At 35.7% G+C, this 20,226-nt stretch overlaps 2 protein-coding genes across 21 annotated transcripts in view; one reads left to right on the top strand and one right to left on the bottom strand.

Moving 5' to 3' along the window:
• Nucleotides 1-20,226, bottom strand: part of LOC131438950 (potassium voltage-gated channel subfamily KQT member 1) — an 892,435-nt gene that overhangs the window by 685,403 nt on the left and 186,806 nt on the right. For 18 of the 20 annotated variants that reach the window (XR_009231015.1, XM_058609372.1, XM_058609379.1 and 15 more), the window contains exon 3: nucleotides 16,567-16,822. The gene's annotated coding sequence lies outside the window, so the exon portion shown is untranslated. The remainder of the gene's footprint in view (nucleotides 1-16,566; nucleotides 16,823-20,226) is intronic. The other 2 variants (XM_058609370.1, XM_058609371.1) reach the window with 1 other exon arrangement.
• LOC131438955 (thiamine transporter 2-like) overlaps nucleotides 1-20,226 on the top strand; it is an 88,129-nt gene that overhangs the window by 42,434 nt on the left and 25,469 nt on the right. The window contains exon 2 of the mRNA XM_058609395.1: nucleotides 2,994-3,081. Coding sequence (XP_058465378.1) covers nucleotides 2,994-3,081 — 88 coding nt within the window. The remainder of the gene's footprint in view (nucleotides 1-2,993; nucleotides 3,082-20,226) is intronic.

Raw genomic sequence — 20,226 nt, 5'->3', positions numbered from 1 at the left:
CTCGATAACCTTCGCCACAAGCACAATGATTAGTCTCGGAGAGCCCAATTCGAAGGAGATGTGCATCTAACGTGTAGTGATTGGACATGAGTCTAGACATCACACGAATGAAATCTCTACTCACATCCAGTCCCCTGAACCATGCCTTTGTCGATATTTTCGGAATAATTGAGTGCATCCACCGACCCAGATCATCTTAGATTGATGATGTTGTAAACAATATAGAGAAATATTGAGACGCTCTCTGCCAAATTATTTCCAATCATCAACACTGATTATGAATCATAATATAATAACATCGTAGAATCTAATTCAATCATGATTTTATGACTTATTTTCCGAATTTGTCAAAGATCCAGAACATTGAAAAATATCAATTGTTTTCAAAAATTGTATAAAACAATTATTAAAAAATATTGTTTTCGTTATTTTTTAAAAATAAATTTAAGTTTATTTTATTTTCTGCGATCTGAGAAAGTTTCTTCCAAATATGTTAATTCGTTAAAGAATAGCATGATTTTGTTAAAATAATATTTGACAATAACTTTTGGAAATTTTTTCCCATGTTTCTTTTGGAAAGCCATTTTGATGATCAAACAAATTACCTAATCATCAACACTTGAACACTTGACCATAGTTCACTTAAAAACTATACATAAAATGTAAACATCAAAATATCCACAGACACCGTTAAATATACGGCAAAGTTTCCTAATGGATTCTTTTTGTCCATAATCAGTACGTCCGCAACAGTGAAAAATTCCTTTGTTGGTTTAATTATAAATCCAAGATTTCAATTAGATTGTGCAATAATATAGTGGTCTTTGAAGGAAAGCTGAGAACCTAGTAGTACATAAGGGTACAATAAAAACTGAAGCTCATTCAAGGCATTCTCCAGGAATCCAGAAAGTCCTAAGCCAGTCGGTTGTGAGTACATCACTCACTGGAAACATCAGCTGGTGCGAGACAATGCAATTCTTTTCGGATCGAATGATGCCTGCTCAAGTGGGCTCACATCCTGGTGACTTGATAAAACAGATGTCATTATAGAACACAAAGAATAGTCTTGGCCTTAGGTTGCTACCTTGAAAGCAACCTAAATCTTGGCCAGGAAACGATCGAAGGCTGCTTAGAGAACTAGGTATTAGAATTGCTGGAAAAACCGACTTTCGAACGGAGCCTCGGAGACCCATAGTGTTATATACCATTCGACTCAGTTCGACGAGATAGGAAAATGTATGTGTGTGTGTGCACTTTTAGAAGATATTTGAACGCGCTCAATTTTCTCAAAGATCTGAATGGCTGAGACATTTGATTCCGGAGATATAATTGTATAAATGACGTAACCGACAAAAAGCGTTGTATTTTAACGCGCTCCATTTTCTCAGAGATGGCTGAACCGATTTTAACAAATTTGGGCTCGTTTGAAAACTACTGTCGGGTCATTGATCAAGTTCGTAGATCAAATGGTTGTGACTTTTGGTTCCAGATATATGATGGTATATGTGACGTAACCGACAAAACACGTTGATTTTTACCGCTCTTATATATATATATATATATATATATATATATATATATATATATATATATATATATATATATATATTTATATATATATATATATATAAATATATATATATATATATATATATATATATATATATATATATATATATATATATATATATATATATATATATATATATATATATATATATATATATAAGGGTGCCAAAATTTTGGGATCAAACAAAAGTTTAAGCACCTCGAAAAAAGCCTTCATGCTAAATTTGAGCTAAATCGGACATGCGTAAGGGGTGCTACCCGGTGGTAAAGGTTTGACAATTTTAGATCTTCAAAAAGCACCATAGGGGGGAGTACATGAAATTTCCAAAATCGAAAATTTTTTTTGATGCCGAAACTCTTAAAACTGCATGAAACATCGAAATTTAGTGTCATCTCAAAAAAAAATTTTTTGAAAAAATCTACTTTCTGGGACTTTGATATTTTTTCTAAGTCCCAAAAAGTCGATTTAAAAAAAAAATTTTTCGAGATGACACTAAATCTTGACGTTTCATGCAATTCTAAGCCTTTTGGCATCAAAATTTTTTTTTCGATTTCGAAATTTTATGTACTCCCCCCTATGGTGATTTTTCAAGATATATGAAAATTCCACTAAGTGGACTGAGAAGGGTTTTTTTTTAAATTAGCATCACTGTTCTCATACAAATAAGCAACGCAAATGTCAAGCACTAGTTTGGAGAAATGATGCTGACTGTGTGACATAAACACTGAAGCATGCTTTTGTGAACTACTCGAATCAATCTGAATCAATTGGTGTCAAAATTAGTATCCGAAAATATTTAATAAAAGTATGAAATATATTTTCATGAGACTGTTATAAAAGAAGAGAAAGGCATTATCACACCACTAGGTGGATTAAGAAGGGTTTTTTATATTAAAATTTATAATTTGTCTAAACTAATATTATAATTCGTTATGTCGATATTCTTTTTATAACAATGTATACTTATGAGATTCAATAATTAATTGGCATGAGTTCCAGCAGTTAAAACTTAAAACTCTTATTTACCTTTATCTTTATTTAGTAATTGTAACATTAAACATAACTTCAAAGAAATCATCGATGAGAAAACCCCATTTCTTATGAGGATAAAAACAAAAAGAAAGATAGCACATATTTTATAGCCTTTCTTTGTTCAAAGTAATAATTTCAAGATCCATATTATCGTTACGCTTTTATGATACTTCATCCATTTCAAGGCCAATTATGAGGAAACGATGACAGCTATGCTTACGACGACGACGACGACAACGAAAATATCCTACATATTGATTAACTTTCCCAAAGGACCCCAATTTGTGGTCGTTTTTATTCATCATTCCCATCACATTAGAAAACTTTTCGCATGCCCAAGTGACTGACTATAGTTAACTACATAGTTCTCCGTTCTCTTTTCCATCGACAGATACAAATCGATAATTATATTCTCTGCTTGCGTCGGTATCGCAATTTGGTCGATGCTACTGTGGACTACCACCCTGGCAGCCTTGCAGGTTAGTATGCAATCTTGATGCGGAACGTGTTTGCCAATGACTGAGAGCCGGTGGCCATACAGGAAATACAAAATTGAATGCAGTCGGAGCAAGCATTCCAGCGACGGTGACACATTTCCAGCAGGCAGACTTGCAGAAACGATTGCATGTTCCTGTTGAGTAGTTTGGGAACATTTTCCACTCTTCTACCGTAAAGTGAAAATTGTCTGCGGAGATAGTTTGACTATACAAAATTGTGTGAAATCTCTCAGGGATCCCTTAATTACTTTGTCAAACATACCAATGGATGTGTTCAAAGGTTTTTCATTATACGGAAATCGTCGACTCTGTAAATTTCTTCTACGGAATATCTTGTGGAAATTGCCGATAGAATTGCAAGGAATCACTCCGCATGTCAGGTCTTTTGTGGTCACATCTTACCTCCTCAGCAGCTTGTGATTGAAATAGGTCGATGTCAGTTACTGCTTGCTCTCGTTCGTGGTCGAGGATTGCTGCGTCGAATGTTGGTGGATTTTCGTTCTGTCAAATATGAAACATTTCATATCCATATCCCACAGATCTTGTCACAATATTTTCAATTTTCTAAGAGTTTTTGATAAAATAAACGCGTAGTAGAGGGTTAATAATTGCAGTAAGAATTTTCTTTAAAACAAATTCGATTTTCGATTTCGATGAAACTTCAAAATATGATAATTTGCACTTGAAATAAAATATTTACTGTACTATTGAATGGGCGCAGACATTTCACTGATTTTTGGCACGCGATTATAATTTCGATTGAAAGAAAAAAAAAATACTTCTAATCCCATTTTTCGACCATGAAATGGAAAGCAAAATTTTTACGACAGCCAAATTTCTATGTAAAAAGGCTTAGCTTTAAAATAAAAATATTTTGAAAATTGAAAAACAATTAGAAAAGTTTAAAACTTTACAACTTAAACAATTAGAAAAGTTTAAAGAAGCTCTGTAGTCACATCGTCAGCAATTAAAATTTGAGTTCGGTACGAGTAGTTCTTTCACAGTCTTCATAATGCCTCCTGTGATGTTTCAATTTTTCTTCTTTAGATAATACTCTGGTTCAGTGCTGTAAAACTTCATTCAATTCAATTGAAACTGAATGTGGAACACATTGACGATCTCTCGAATGCAGTAAGCTTCACTCTCTGACACACACAATGTTTGCTGACGGCCCGAACGGGCAGCATTCAGTCATCAATCGTTTCTCTTCAATCAAGGCTCAGTTTAACCACCGTCAGTTGATCTCTTGAAGTAACAAAATATCTCTTTCAATAGTGTGAGAGCGGCCTTCAAATGAGGTTCATGTAAACATTCCAATTGGTTCAAGATAATAGATGAAAGACAAACCAGATTGCTGAAATATCAATCACCGAATATACATAAATTAATTGTTTCCTCCTTGAGTTTTCATTTTTAATACTTTACTCCATTTATAATTCTATTCGTTCGAATTTGCTTACTACCAAGAGCGAAGGCATTGAAGCAGGTAGACTACTTGGCACTCGAAACTGAGCAAGCAAAACTTCAAATGACTAAATACAATTATTCAACTGACGATGAATTCCGGGAGCTTCACTTGAAAATGGCAGCAAAAGTCAAATAAATTAGTAGGGATATGCTGACGGTCAGCGGCCATAAATTTCGTTTTCATCTTATATTATTCGATTGAAAATGAAATTTTACCGCACTGCTCTGGTTACTGCGACTCCATACATACACCTGTTGACTAGCTTTGTTTGCGCAGATTCTAATGAGTCGATTATTTTGTGAAAATGTGTTTTTGTCGTCATATAATAAGATTTGCCGCCCCATCGTTGGTTTAGTGCGGAAAATAAGCTCAGCTTCATCTCCGGAAAGATGACTTGGACGAGCAAAAGAAAAAGGTCCCATGGATTGATTTGCCGCCCCCCTAAAAACGTTGTGCCCGGAGCAAGTGCCCCCTTCACCTCCGCCTTCAGATCCGCCACTGTTCTGTCGTATAATCATTCGCAACGGGACTCTTTCTATATATTCTTGGTAAAGGTTTTATGTTCAGCCAGTTTGTTGTCATTCGGCATCTTTCAAGGACGGATTTAGGCTTACTCCGTTTATGATTTGTATTTATTAGAATTAACGTAAACGAAACGTAAAGTCTTGCCATTACATTTCTTTTGTAGAATTTGGTCTTTCTATTTCAACAGACTTCGCAGCCAATTCTTAGTGTACAGAATCATTGCATGGCTAGTACTATGGATCCTACTGACACTAAGAATCCTTCCAGGTCGGAGCTTGAACATACGACAACTGGCTTGTAAAACCAGTGTTCTTCATTGCGTGCAGAAATCGTTTTTGCCTTTATCTATAGAAAGGTATTAGAATTGCTGGAAAAACCGACTTTCGAACGGAGCCTCGGAGATCCATAGTGTTATATACCATTCGACTCAGTTCGACGAGATCGGAAAATGTCTGTGTGTATATGTGTGTGTGCACTTTTCGAAGATATTTATACGCGCTCAATTTTCTCTGAGATGGCTGAACCGATTTTAACAAACTTATGCTCGCTTGAAAGCTACTGTCGGGCCATTGATCATGTTCAAAGATCAAACGGCTGTGACTCTAGTATGTCTAGTTTATGAATAAAAAAAACTCTGGCAGTCAATAACCCAAACCATTCGGAATGTAGACACTTGATCTTATGGCGCCATTGCACAGTGGTTCAAAAGCGCAATTTCACGCTCTTAATTGATAACTCATAGGATCGTGGGTTTTGAGGTACAGTATCTTCAGAAAAGTTGCTCAAAATGATAGACTCTATATTTTGGCAAATTTTGTTTATGTGATTAATCCCCCTAGAAGTGAGATAAAATTTTTATTTTAGCTCAGGGCCAGCAAAGGGGCTAAGTTGCTTCGACAAAGTTGTGCAGAAAGTTATTTTAAACAAGTTTGCAGAAGAAACTCTTTCCGTAACTTGATTGCAATTCATGATATAATATATTTTTTGAAAAGGGTGGACAAAAACCAGTTTTTGTAAGAAAACATATATATTTTCAATCTAGGTGAGGGGCAGTTTTTTTTTTTTTTTTTTATTTTTTTTTTTAAATAACTATTTATTGGAATATGAGTTAAAATTAAATTATTAAGATTTAAATTGGGTGTTCAGCCACAAGTGGTGACTTTTCAGCCCTGTTATATATATATATGATTTGGTTATTACCATGAAGACATCATTTGCTTCCGCAATTCTGAGATTTTTGTGTAGGGAAAATTCTAAACCTACTTGTATTGTGTAATGGGGAAAAGGAACTTATATACTAACTTACTAACTAATACAGAGAGCGAATCGATTCAATTGAAGATTGCATCGATTTTTGTCGGAATTTGCTTATAATATTATGTGACATTACATCTAATGGTTCTATATTTGTGAGTCTGTGTAACTCATTTGTACTAAACCAGGGAGGACGCTTCAGAATCATTTTCAGAATTTTATTCTGAATCCTTTGAAGCGTTTTCTTCCTGGTGGAACAACAGCTTGACCAAATTGGTACCGCATAAAGCATGGCTGGTCTGAAAATTTGTTTATAAATTAACAATTTGTTTTTTAGACAGAGCTTAGAATTTCTGTTTATAAGAGGATATAAACATTTAATATATTTATTACACTTTGCCTGGATTCCTTCAATGTGATCCTTGAAAGTGAGTTTTTTGTCATACGTTAAACCTAAGTATTTAGCTTGATCAGACCATGTCAATTCCAAGCCATTCAATTTGAGAATGTGATTATTGTTTGGTTTAAGAAAAGAAGCTCTTGGCTTGTGAGGAAAGATAATTAATTGCGTTTTTGCTGCATTTGGTTTAATTTTCCATTTTGACAGATAATCACTGAAAATATTTAAACTTCTTTGTAGGCGACTGCAGATCACTCTTAGATTTCTACCTGTGGCTAACAGACTTGTGTCGTCACAGAATAGCGATTTCTGACAACCAACGGGTAGATTTGGAAGATCAGAAGTGAAAATATTATACAAGATTGGAGCTACACTCGAACCCTGCGGAACACCGGCTCGTACGGGTAGCAATTCAGATTTACAATTCTGATAGCTAACCTGAAGAGTACGATCAGTTAAATAATTTTGAATCATTTTGATCAAATAAATAGGAAACTGGAAATCAGACATTTTTGCTATTAAACCTTTGTGCCAAACACTGTCGAATGCTTTTTCTATGTCTAGAAGAGCAACTCCAGTGGATAACCCAGAAGATTTATTTGATTTTATCATGTTCGTTACTCTGACAAGTTGATGAGTAGTTGAATGTTCATGACGAAATCCAAACTGCTCTGGTAAAAAAATTGAATTCTCATTTATATGAGTCATCATTCTTAACAAGATAATTTTTTCAAAAAGTTTACTGATAGAAGAAAGTAAGCTAATTGGGCGATAACTTGATGTTTCTGCTGGGTTTTTATCAGGTTTTAGGATAGGAATTACTTTAGCGTTTTTCCATCTTTTTGGGAAGTAAGCTAATGAAAAACACTTGTTGAAAATTTTAACCAGGAGTCTCAAGGCAACATCGGGAAGATTTTTAATAAGAATATTAAAAATTCCATCATTACCAGGAGCCTTCATGTTTTTGAGTTTCCTAATAATTGATTTAATTTCATCAAAATTCGTCTCAATAATGTCATCGTGTGATAACACTTGGGTTGAAATATGATCATACTTCAGTGAGACTTCATTTTCAATAGGACTCATAACGTTCAAATTAAAATTGTGGACACTCTCGAACTGCTGAGCAAGTTTTTGAGCTTTTTCGCCAGTTGTAAGAAGTATTTGATTTCCTTCCTTGAGAGCAGGAATTGGTTTCTGAGGTTTCTTAAGAACCTTAGAAAGTTTCCAGAAAGGTTTAGAATATGGTTTAATTTGTTCAACTTCTTCAGCGAAATTTTCATTTCGCAAAAGAGTAAATCTATGTTTAATTTCTTTTTGTAAATCCTTAACTATGTTTTTCATAGCAGGATCACGAGAACGTTGATATTGTCGTCGACGAACATTCTTCAACCGAATGAGCAGTTGAAGATTGTCATCGATGATAGGAGAATTTAATTTAGTTTGAGCTTTGGGAACTGAAAGATTTCTAGCTTCGATAATATAATGATTCAAATTATCAATTGCTGTGTCGATGTCCGCAGAATTTTCTAAAATAGTTTCATGATCCACATGATTTTCAATGTGAGATCTGTAATCCAACCAATTAGCTCTATGATAGTTGAAAATAGAACTAATTGGATTAATTATAGCTTCGTTGGAAAGTCTGAATGTTACAGGAAGATGATCTGAGTCAAAATCAGCATGAGTAATCGGTTCACTACAAATGTGACTTTGATCTGTTAGAACCAGATCAATTGTAGACGGGTTTTTCACGGAAGAGAAACAAGTAGGATTACTGGGATGAAGAACTGTAAAGTAACCAGCTGAGAGTTGATTATGAAGTATTTTACCATTACTGTTATTTTGCCTACAATTCCACTGGACATGCTTAGCATTTAAGTCCCCTATTACGAAAAATTTCGATCGATATCTTGTAAGTTTTTGCAAATCGCCTTTAAAGAAATTTAATTGTTCGCCGGTGCATTGGAATGGCAAATATGCTCCAGCGATGAAATAAATTCCATGAATGGTTTCAACTTCGATTCCCAAGCTTTCAATAACTTTAGTATTGAAAGAAGGTAAAATTCGATGTTTAATTTGCCGTTGGACAAAAATGGCAACTCCACCACCAATTCCAGTAAACCTGTCAAATCGATGAACCACATAATGTGGATTACTTTTCAATTTTACATTTGGTTTAAGAAAAGTTTCTGTCACAATGGCAATATGAATTTTGTGAACTTTGAGAAAATTATAAAATTCATCTTCACTCGATTTCAAAGATCGAGCATTCCAATTTAAAATATTCAAATAATTATTTAACATCACTGTTAAATTTTAAATTCATTATAATATTATTTGCAAATTTCCATCCGATTTGAAATGCTTCAAAAAGTGATGAAGTCGAATTCATTTGGATGATCATTTGAAAAAGTTGATCTTGTAGGTAGATCATTTTATTTTCAGTTATATCGCCTAAATCGACTTCATTTAAAGAAGCGAATGGCATTGAAGGAATATTTGTAGGTAGACTGCCATTAGAAGAAGATGATTTGGCCGGTCTACCTATTAATAAATTGTTTTCGTTAGAAGAAGAACTGCAAGGCGGTCCTATGTTTTGATTATTTACATTAGAAGAAATAGGAGATAGATTTCTACCTAATATACCAGCATAACTGACATTAGAAGAAGATGATGACGAGGTCGATCTACCTGTCAATAAATTGTTTTCGTTAGAAGACGAATTGGCAGGTGCCTTAGAAGAATTTTCAGGTATGTTCTGTAAATTTAAGGTCGTTGATTTGACTTGTTGTCTAAGCGAACGAGCGTTTAAAATTTTTTCCCTGACAGGACATTTCAAATAATTGGATTTATGATTTCCATTGCAATTTGAACATGAAAATTTATCAGTGGTTTCATTCATTGGACAAACGTCTTTCGAATGCGATTTACCACAATTCAAACACCGTATATCCATATGACAATTTTTGGTTCCATGGCCGAAGCCTTGGCAACGACGACATTGCGTTAAGTTTGCAATACGATTATGCCGTTTATAATGTTCCCAATGAATTTTAATGTGGGAAATGAAACGTACTTTTTCTAAAGTTTTCAAATTGTTTACATCACTTCGATTGAAGTGTATTAGGTAAAGTTCATGGGAAATTCCAGAGCGTGGTTTAGAAGTACCATTCGCTCTTTTTTTCATAAGTATTACTTGGGAAGGGGCAAAACCAAGCAATTCTTTTATTTCATTTTTAATTTCATCAATACTTTGATCATTTGATAATCCTTTCAAGACAGCCTTGAAGGGTCTGTCTGATTTTATATCATATGAATAAAATTTATGAAGTTTTTCGGACAAATATCGAATAAGACGTTCGTAATCTTCCAATCCATCCACCAAGACTCGACATTCTCCTCTTCGTCCGATTTTAAATGAGACTTTTACTTCCGGGAGAAAAGTAGAAAGCTCAGTACGGAATGCTTTGAAGTCGGAAATCATCACCGTCACTGGTGGCATAGATTGGTGTTTCTTCCCAGAACGACAAGCGTCCATTTTGGGAATTTTTGAAGAATTTTCTTCTATGTCGCTACAATCGGATTCAGGAAGAATCTCGTAAATATTGTTAGACGGCATAGGATCAACGGAAGGAAAATCCGTCCGTTGTCTTTTATTTTTACATTCAGATTCTATAAGATCGTGAATGTTATTAGAAAAATGTTGAATAATGGATTGTGATTTATTCCGTATTGAATTATTTTTAGCCTTAGGCTTGTTGCCTTTCCGGTTGGACGCAGGCATTTTTGAAATTAATGAAATTTTAAATTAAATTAACTAGGCTAAATTAGTCTTCGATTAGACTCCTAGCTAGCCTTAAAAAAGGCTGATTAATTTCTTAGTCACTCTAATATCACTCTTTGTATCACTTAGTCACTCTAATATCACTCTTTGTATCACTTAGTCACTTAGTTAGTGATTCAGGTAGCCTTGAAAAAGACTGAAGCCTTGAATCAATGAAACTCTAGGTAGCCAGAAAAAAATTCCAGGAGCCAAGAGCTATACGCGTGCGGTGCGAACGACTGTTCAACACCGACTGAGGTGAGGGGCAGTTATTCTTTGATAAGGTTCAACCATGAGGCAGTGGACATATTATTTCTGGTAAACGAACCTGGTCGCGAATGGTCCCCTCCAATCCATACTCTATCCGTGACATAACTTGGCGAAATCGTCTCTTTTTGAGCGATTTTCAAGTTGTGCGGGATTGAACGAGAACAACTCTTTTTTACAGTTCGTGCTCGCATCGCAAAAGACACAGTCGAAAATTTCTTACGGTCGCGACGACAGAAACAAAGACAATACAGTGCAGTGAACAATAGAGTGTACGAAATGGGCAAATACGATTTAACAAAGCCTGAAACTTGGCCTACAAGGCCAAATTCAATTTGTATTGATTTCAAGCGCTGCAAAGTTAGACCTGCAGCAACCGAAATTGAAATCTTGCTTAAGGAACGAATGCATCTAAACGTTAATGATGTAAGTGAGATTCAATTCAACAAGGCGTCGAACTGTGTGTACATTATGTTTAAACGTGAAAAAGATGCAATTGCATTTGCTTCGGTTAATAACGGGGTGCACAGTATTGATCATGACAATGTTAAATATAAAATCCCTGTGTACATGGTGGACAATGCCATAGAAGTACGCGTGCATGACCTTCCCCCGCAGACCAGCGAGGGGTATGTTCGGGAATGTATGTCGCAGTACGGTGAAGTTCTTTCCATCGAAAAGGAAGTATGGCGGAATTTTTTCCCGGGTATCCAGAATGGCGTGCGAGTGGTACGTATGCAACTACGTAAAGCAATTCCATCTTACATCATTTGTGGTCAAGACGGGATACATCCGTGTAAAACGTTGATTACGTATGAAAATCAATTGGTTACATGTCAGTTTTGTGAACAACCTGCACACTACGGCAAACCTTGCACTGAAACTGCGAAAACAAACAAAACAAACAAAAACAAGGACAACCAACCAACAACGGAGGCTAGTGAATGCCGTGCTCCTGTTTCAAAAGCACCTTCACCATCTAACCAACTATCAACTGCAATCAATGTACAAAGCGCATCTACAGCAACTGCAAATGAACCCAAGACTGCGATCAACAATGAAAACAAGGAAACGGAAACCACTCACAATTCCAACGATGTAGCAATGGATGATATGAGCAACGGACAAAATGACCTCCAATCTTCGCTAGAAGGAAATGGAAGCTCCTCTCCCCCTAGAAGAAGGGTGACAACGAGATCCAACAATAAAAAAATTATATTGTGTAACAAAAACATGGGTAAATCGGCCACGTAAAGCTATACGCAAATTGGCCTGAATAAAAATTGTTATAAATAAAAAAAAAAAATAACTTGGCGAAATATCAATCTCGTTGAAAATATCTTGAGTTAGAAGAGCTCGAAATCCGGATGTAATATTTGAATGCGTTACGGTTAAAGGCAACGCTGAGGACGTGTCCCTTTTTGTTGGTGTTTTCCATACAGATGGCATAGTAAACAGGGTCGGCATAGTTTAATAATAGAAAATTAACGAAACGCAATGTGTCACGAAATACCTTGGTGCTCATGTCACGGAGTACCCCAGCATAATGTGCCATTTTTCGGTTTGAATAATATTCTGGAGATTAAGTTTTTCTTATCGTACAGTAATACCAACTGATGAATTTGTTGTTGAAAAATAAATACGATTATCCCAAAATTTTACATTTTCGAACAAGAAAACAAGTTTACAAGTGAATACATACATACGCGTGTCAAACTTAGTACAAACCTAGGTGACCACTAATACCACTTGGTGTAATTTGTTAAAATTTTTCCAAGCATATAGCTTCAAGTGGCTCGTATTTCAAATGTTTCCTTTGTCACGAATTGCCCCGGTCTCCCCATCAATTTTACACGGATTAGGGATCGTTTCGACTCCAGACCGATTTTTGAAAAAGCGACTGTATTATTTTGCAGGAACTTTGTTGAAATCAATCTCGAAATTGGAAACAAAATGAGGTCTTAAATATATAGAGAACGGTTAATTTTAGAAAAAATACTAATTATAGTACGGTAGTACGAAACTTTGGACATCGAAATACTTCAGTATTTTGTGCTCTCTTCAATAATCAAATAAATTTTGAAATATCAAAACAGTTTTAGAGATTTTTCTAAATCTGCTTTGATGTTTCTAAATTTTTGCGTGTGAACAAACAGTTGAAAAATCATTGTCAATATAATTTACACTCAAAAATAGTTGTTGCGTGATATTTGGTTCTATGTCTCATTTTGAAGCTCATAGTTTGGGAAAAACGTTCAACCACTATATATTTTCATGCATCCTAATGCATTATACATGCAGCAGAACTATTTTTGTTGCGAAATAAAAATCAGTCTTCGAGTTTTTATCTATATTTTATATTAAAACACTACGTCTTTCCGATTCGAAATCTTAAACGAACGTTTTACATCAATATTGATTTGAATTGTCTTAATTTGCAAAGTGGTTCAAATTACCCACGATTTTTCTAAATGACAAAATCCACAATTTACAATTTTCCTAAATAATTTAATCCTTACAAAATGAATTTTTCAGTTCTAAAACGTGGCAATTTTTTTCCAATTTTGAAAAATTATAATTTTCGAATTATCGTGTAGAGTTTAAGTGAGGTTCGAAATTTCACACTTTTCCATATTTAAATTTCTGTTTCTCAGCACAAGCATTGAGCTTTGTCTAATGCCTATCATTTTTTGTGTAGCTTCTTAATTTAAATAACAAACTAATTCAATAAGGTTCAATGTTGGTTCTTAAAACAGATATAAAATTGAAGCATTGATAAAAATTCTCCCATGGCCTGTCTACTACTTGTATGCTCTTTGAAAAATTTGCAGACTTTTCCAAAAGTCAGAAGGTGATGTGAAGTTAAGCCGTCATCAGTTCAAGAACGGATGATACGAGTAGACTTATTAAGGTTGCTACCGAAGAGCAAACAAAAGGAATTGGGCAGACCTGCAAGCAGAGACACTTACACCCAGTCTGCGGGTGAAAGATGCTCTCTCAACCATAATATCAAAGACATCATATTAACAAGATATCCAGCTCTCACATTTTCCGAACAAATCATTGGCAACATCCTTTTTTACGAGCATGGCGCCCTTAGGCGAGTCCGCATCAAATCTCTTACATATAAGTAGGGTAGAGAAATGTCAAATTCGTGCACGCCAAAATAGCAGCACTGCGCACCCATACAATTCAGCTGTTTCTCAAAGAACGGCGAATCTAACATTGACAGCAAATGGAGAAAAACGTCGATGAAAGTTTTGACTTTGGTTTCACATCCCATTTAGAAATTATCGTATACTCTCAGATCAATTTTTGATTAGTCTATAAACAGTTGGTTTATCTTTAAAAGGCATGCAAATATTCGCACTTTCATTCTATATCCAGCACTCTAAGAAAATTTGAATTTTACAGGTGACTTAATTTCTCATACGATGTAATTCATAAAGACCTAATTTGTCAAATGACGGATAATTTTATTTGTAATGACTTAATGTTAGAATAGCTTGAATTTTACTGGTTTCGACTGTAACTTGCATACGACTGTATGAATTTAAATGCACCTTTTACCAGCCAAGCAGATGTATGCTTCTGTGGCTCAGTCGATTAACAGACATACTTTGTGATCCAAACATTCTCGGTTCAAGTCGCGGTGGTCGCTATAAGTATTCTTTTTTTTATTACAATGAATTTCATGCACAGATAGAAATAATTAAATTTACACGAGATGTAAATCAATAGTAACATGGAATAGACATGAGTTGAATCGAAATTTTGACTGAAAACCTTCATCGATGCAAAACTAAATTGAATTGCATTGAATTATTTTGCGATTAAATTGTATTGAAACGTACAGAATTGTAAAGTAATTTTATGTTTAATTACCTGCTCCAAATATGTGCATGAAAATAGATGTAAATTCACAGAATATTTTTATCTGTGTGTCATGGGATTTCGGACACAATAATAAATGTTCTTCCACGTAAATTTACGTGAACTGCGACGCTCCAATTATGTACATCTAATAATATGTAAAATCACAGGATTTGTTGGAAGTGTGTACACACTTAAAAATTTTTACATATTATTAGATGCACATAAATGGAGCGTCGCAGTTCACGCAAATTTACGTGGAAGAACATTTAATATTGTGTCTAAAACTCCATACATGAAAATCATTGAAATAAAAAAAAACGAATACTGAGAGCAACCGTCGCGACTTGAACCGAGAATCATTGGATCGCAAGTACGTCTGTTAATCGACTGAACCACAGAAGCATGCATCTGCTTGGCTGGTAAAAGGTGCATTTGCATTCACACAGTCGCACCTGTTATCAGAACGCAAGTTACAGTCGAAACCAGTAAAATTCAAGCTCATCTAACATTTAGTCATTACAAATGAGATTTTCCGTCATTTGACAAATTAGGTCTTTATGAACTACATCGTATGAGGAATTAAGTCACCTGTAAAATTCAAATTTCTTTAGTGTGTAGTTTATTCACGAATAGGTTAGTGAGCAATCGTTAGAGATGAGACTAGATATATCAATATTATCTTGATCAATATCAGAGGAATTCATTTTATCAAGCAACAAAGTATTAATAAATTTACAGGCGACGCAAATCTACATATAACACAATTCAGAAGAACGTAATTCGTCAAACGACTGGATTCTTCAAGGATAACTTATATCTTTGTCAAACATACCCAGCTTTTCACGCAGTTGCGTAAAATGATATGTTTTGGCATTTGAAAATATTTCACAATTCATGAAACATGTGATAAACCATCTGTAGAAAGGTGTCATTTTTTTACGCTAACATATGTCTTCGAAGATACAAATTTACACAACATCTAAGTTTGTTAGACATAAGATAATAATCGAAAACAACTCAAATAAACAAAAGGAATCGGTAACCCGGACTTAAAAACGAATATTACCAACTAATTGATTTTTTTTACTCATCTTATCTTATGTACCGTTATGCGAGATTATTTTATTTCAATTTTACCGAGAGTTCTATCTTCGAATGTATCCTTTGCTTACAAAATTATAAAGCTATTCAACTTTCGTAATCATAAATGAGTACATACTCATATCAGCCGTTTAATTAAAACAAGCTAAAATGCCTTACATTCCTCGGGTGCTTGATAAAACTGCATTTAGTTCAATTACAACCACGTTGAAAGGAAAAGCAACGGGTCCGTGTGAGCTAAAATGACGTCACATTGCCACCCAGTGCTTATAATTAACACCAAGCTTGTATCTAGGTACTATTTGGCATGTCCTTACAGGATGCTTGTTTTTATTTTTTGCCACTTGAAACAACGCTGCCGGTGCGCTTCTTTCCGAACTTCCGAAAGAGCCGGCAAAAATAACACATGGCAATGCTGTACGCATCTCCTGGCAAATGATCCTACAGCAGCCAGCGATGGATGCAAGAATGCAGGATGTGAAAGTTCCAGGGATGATTTTATTTTTTTTCTTGGTTTACAAAAATCAGTAAAGTTCATGCACTGCAAACACGAAGAGGATGATGCTAGAGCGGAACGTAATCCACTTTCGGCGCTCTACGAGAGCTAAGGAAGTTGACTAAAAAAAATGCTGTTTTTATATTTCTGCAAGTTGGTCGTCACCTTCTACCAACTGGAACATGACTTTTTATGGTATTGCTTCGAAAAATCTGTTGACTGGTGGGTTCGTTTTCTTAAAATATTTTACTTACGTGATACGTTCCGCCCATATGTGATTCGAGTACATAGTTTGAAGTTTTTTTTCTCCATACGAACACTAAGCACTACCGGACTCCTTACAACTGCATGCACATCATTTCTATGAATATTTGGTTCACGCATGGTTTGTTGGAAATACTAATTTTTTATATCCTTCAGCACTACTGAACGCAGGTTACAGATAACGCATGTAGAAAATACAGCTTACGTTTTCGGTCTTACCAAGCAACAGCTCCTGTTCCAAGAAATCTGTAACAAACAAACAAACAAAAAAGCATGGGTCATAAAATGAACATACGTGAGTGTAGAAATAAAATTCTGTGAATTCAACTATTTCAACCGTTTTTTAAGATATCCTTCCATTTTCAATTTAAGTTTGTTTCGTGTTAGCTGTATGCTGCTTATATTAGTACAGGGTGCTCCATCTTTTATGTCGGTATGTAAACAGATATATTTTGGAAACGTCACTTCAGCACAATTTTTGCCATGGATCGCTTCGTACCGAAACAACGCACTGAGACTGGAACTGAAATCCTACTGACACTACGAATCCTTCCAGGTTGGGGCTCGAACATTCGACAACTGGTTTCTAATACCAGTGTCCTATGCATTGAACCGTCAACCCGGGGCGATCTGAAAAGCAAGGTTTACGCCAACGAGCCTCAAACTATTGACGAGCTCACGGCAAACATTCGTGCTGGAATCGACGCTATAACACCCGAGATGCTCGAAAAGGAAACGCAGAAAAATTGAGTCATTTTGTAATTGCTAATAAAAGTGACCACTTAATTGATATTGTTTTCAAAAACTAGTCCAAAAATTTGTAAGAAACAGAACTGAATAAAAATACATTACTTTTATAAATCGGATGTTTTTTTTTTCAAGTTGTTCAATATTTATATACCGACATAAAAGATGGAGCACCCTGTATTTTAAAATTTGCACCGTTTGTTGAGAAAAAGAATGCGTTTGCGTGTTATTATAATAGAGGTACATGACTGTTTGCTTCTAGCAAGCATGATTCTCGATACTAATGGACGAAATTCATGAAACGTATCGTAAACACAGTTTTTACAATGAAAAAAGAGAGGCAAATGACATAAAGTTTAAAACCTCTATAATAAAATAAATAAATAAATAAAAGGTATTCATTGGGCCAATAAACTCTAGACGATGTGTACAGGCCTTACAACTGATACACTGATTAAGGTTGCCAATAGCACACCGAAATACTAGTATCGTGACGTTAGTGGCAACATAGTAAAGATTTTATAGTGGAAGTGAAAGGAATTAATTTTATTTTAAACCATTTTTTTCACTAACCGCTCAGAACAGTAATTTTTGAATATTCAGATATTTTTCAAGAATTTGTTACGAATTTCAAGTCGAAAATTATGTGTCCGGATTTACTCAACTTTTTTGTCTAGTTTAGACAACTAATTTTCGTCATGCGTAATAATAATTTCATTTTCCACAGTGAAACAAGAAGGATTTAGTGAATGTGCGGTCCGAAAACTACTTTCCAACGATTTGATATGAATTTCTTGGCAAGTATTCGTTAGCTTCCAGATTATCAAGCGCTGATTTGTTTTATCCCGTGTCGCAGAACGACGAACAAGATGACGTTGGTATCTGGGTGTACTACCAGAATGTTCGGGGATTGTGGACAAAAATCGACGAGATCTTTTTAACGACGAGTGACTGCAACTTTGATGTCATCTTTTTGACCGAGACCGGACTGGATAGCCGAATAAACTCTCAGCAGTTGTTTGGAAATTCCTTTAATGTTTTTCGCTGTGACCGCAGCTCAGCTAATAGTGACAAAGCATCATTTGGTGGAGTTTTGATTGCCATTTCACGCAAACACGTCAGCTCTATCATTGAAACGGTGAATGGTCAGTGTCTTGAACAAGTGTGTGCAAGTGCTACAGTGCGGGGTAGAAAGTTACTGCTATGCGGTGTGTACATTCCCCCTGATAAAAGCCAAAACGTTGATGTGATCGATGCGCACATTTCAACTGTTTCGGAACTGTGCAGTAAAGGTTCTGTGAATGATATTGTTCTGGTGTGTGGTGATTTCAACCAGCCCCGCATTGTGTGGAATCAACGGCATGAAGAAACACAACCCGCTTGTTCTTTGTTGCCATCCGCTGCTGGTGCAGCGCTGATCGATGGTATGGATTTTTTGAATCTACATCAAGCAAACCAGTGCAGAAATCATCTTGGGCGATTGCTCGATTTGGTCTTTTGTTCTTCGGAGCATCAATTAATAGTTGATTGTAGTGTTACTCCACTGCTACCTGTCGACCCGCATCATCCGCCTTTAGTTATCTCGTTGGCTGCTGACTGCGAAAACAATTCCCGCAACATGGACTCCACGAATGAATCAAGGCCACTAAATTATAGAAAAATTGATTTTGGTGTTTTACTTGAAATCTTGCAAAACGTTAACTGGAGTGTTTTGCAAGATATCGACAACGCAAATGAAATGGCATCTTTTTTCTGTAACAAAATAACTCAGTGGTTAAGTTCAAATTTGCCTTTTGTAAAACGGCCAATAAGTCCTCCTTGGAGCACAGCTTTGAAACGAATTCGAAATGCTTGGCAGCGCAAACATCGTCGCTGGAAGAGCGCTGAAATAAAACGAATGTTCAAAAGTTCCAGTGAAAACTATCGCAATTTAAACGCGGGGTTGTACAAATCCTACGTTATGCGGGTTCAAACTGATCTTCGTCGTAATCCCAAACATTTCTGGACTTTTGTAAACTCGAAACGTAAATGCTCATCAATTCCTTCAAAAGTTTGTCTCGATGGTGTTGAATCCAGGTCACCTTGGAGTCATGTGATCTGTTTGCAAAGTTTTTTGCTTAAGTGTTTGCAGAAAAAACAGCCTCCGGTATCGATGCGGAGACCGCCGCGGTGGATGTTCCTGAGAATTTAGTGCACATTGACACATTTTTGGTTACTCCCGATATGATTGTTGCCGCAGCGAAGAAGTTGAAACGATCGTTCTCGGCCGGACCAGATGGCATACCTGCAGCGGTGTACAGTCATTGCGCTTCTGCTTTAGCTGATCCTTTGTGCACTATATTTAACAAATCATTTGATCAAGGTATTTTTCCGATGACTTGGAAGCAGTCTTTCATGTTTCCTGTATACAAGAGCGGTGATCGTACAAATGTTAGAAATTATCGAGGCATAATCAATTTATCAGCTGCATCTAAACTGTTCGAAATAATTGTGAGCACTGAGGTACTTTTTCGTACTAAAAATTACATCTCTATTGATCAGCATGGATTTATGCCTGGTCGTTCAGTCAGCACGAATCTCTTAGATTTCACTTCCAGTTGTTTTTCGAGTTTGGAGAATAAAGTACAAATTGATGCAGTATACACTGATCTGAAAGCAGCTTTCGACCGAATTGACCACCGTATACTCTTGTGCAAGATGTTGCGGCTGGGCGCCACACAAAAGTTTACTGACTGGCTACGCTCTTACTTATGTGGTAGAGTCCTGCAAATTAAGCTCGGCTCTTGTGCATCATCTTCGTTCTCAAATTTATCAGGAGTTCCTCAAGGTAGCAATATGGGTCCACTTTTGTTTTTGCTGTTCTTCAACGATGCTGTTTCGGTGCTCGGAGTTGGCTGCAGATT

Source organism: Malaya genurostris, chromosome 3 (assembly GCF_030247185.1).
Source record: "Malaya genurostris strain Urasoe2022 chromosome 3, Malgen_1.1, whole genome shotgun sequence".
Lineage (NCBI taxonomy): Eukaryota > Metazoa > Arthropoda > Insecta > Diptera > Culicidae > Malaya > Malaya genurostris.
The sequence above is the reverse complement of the archived record's forward strand: the minus strand, read 5'-3'. Positions and strand labels throughout refer to the sequence as shown.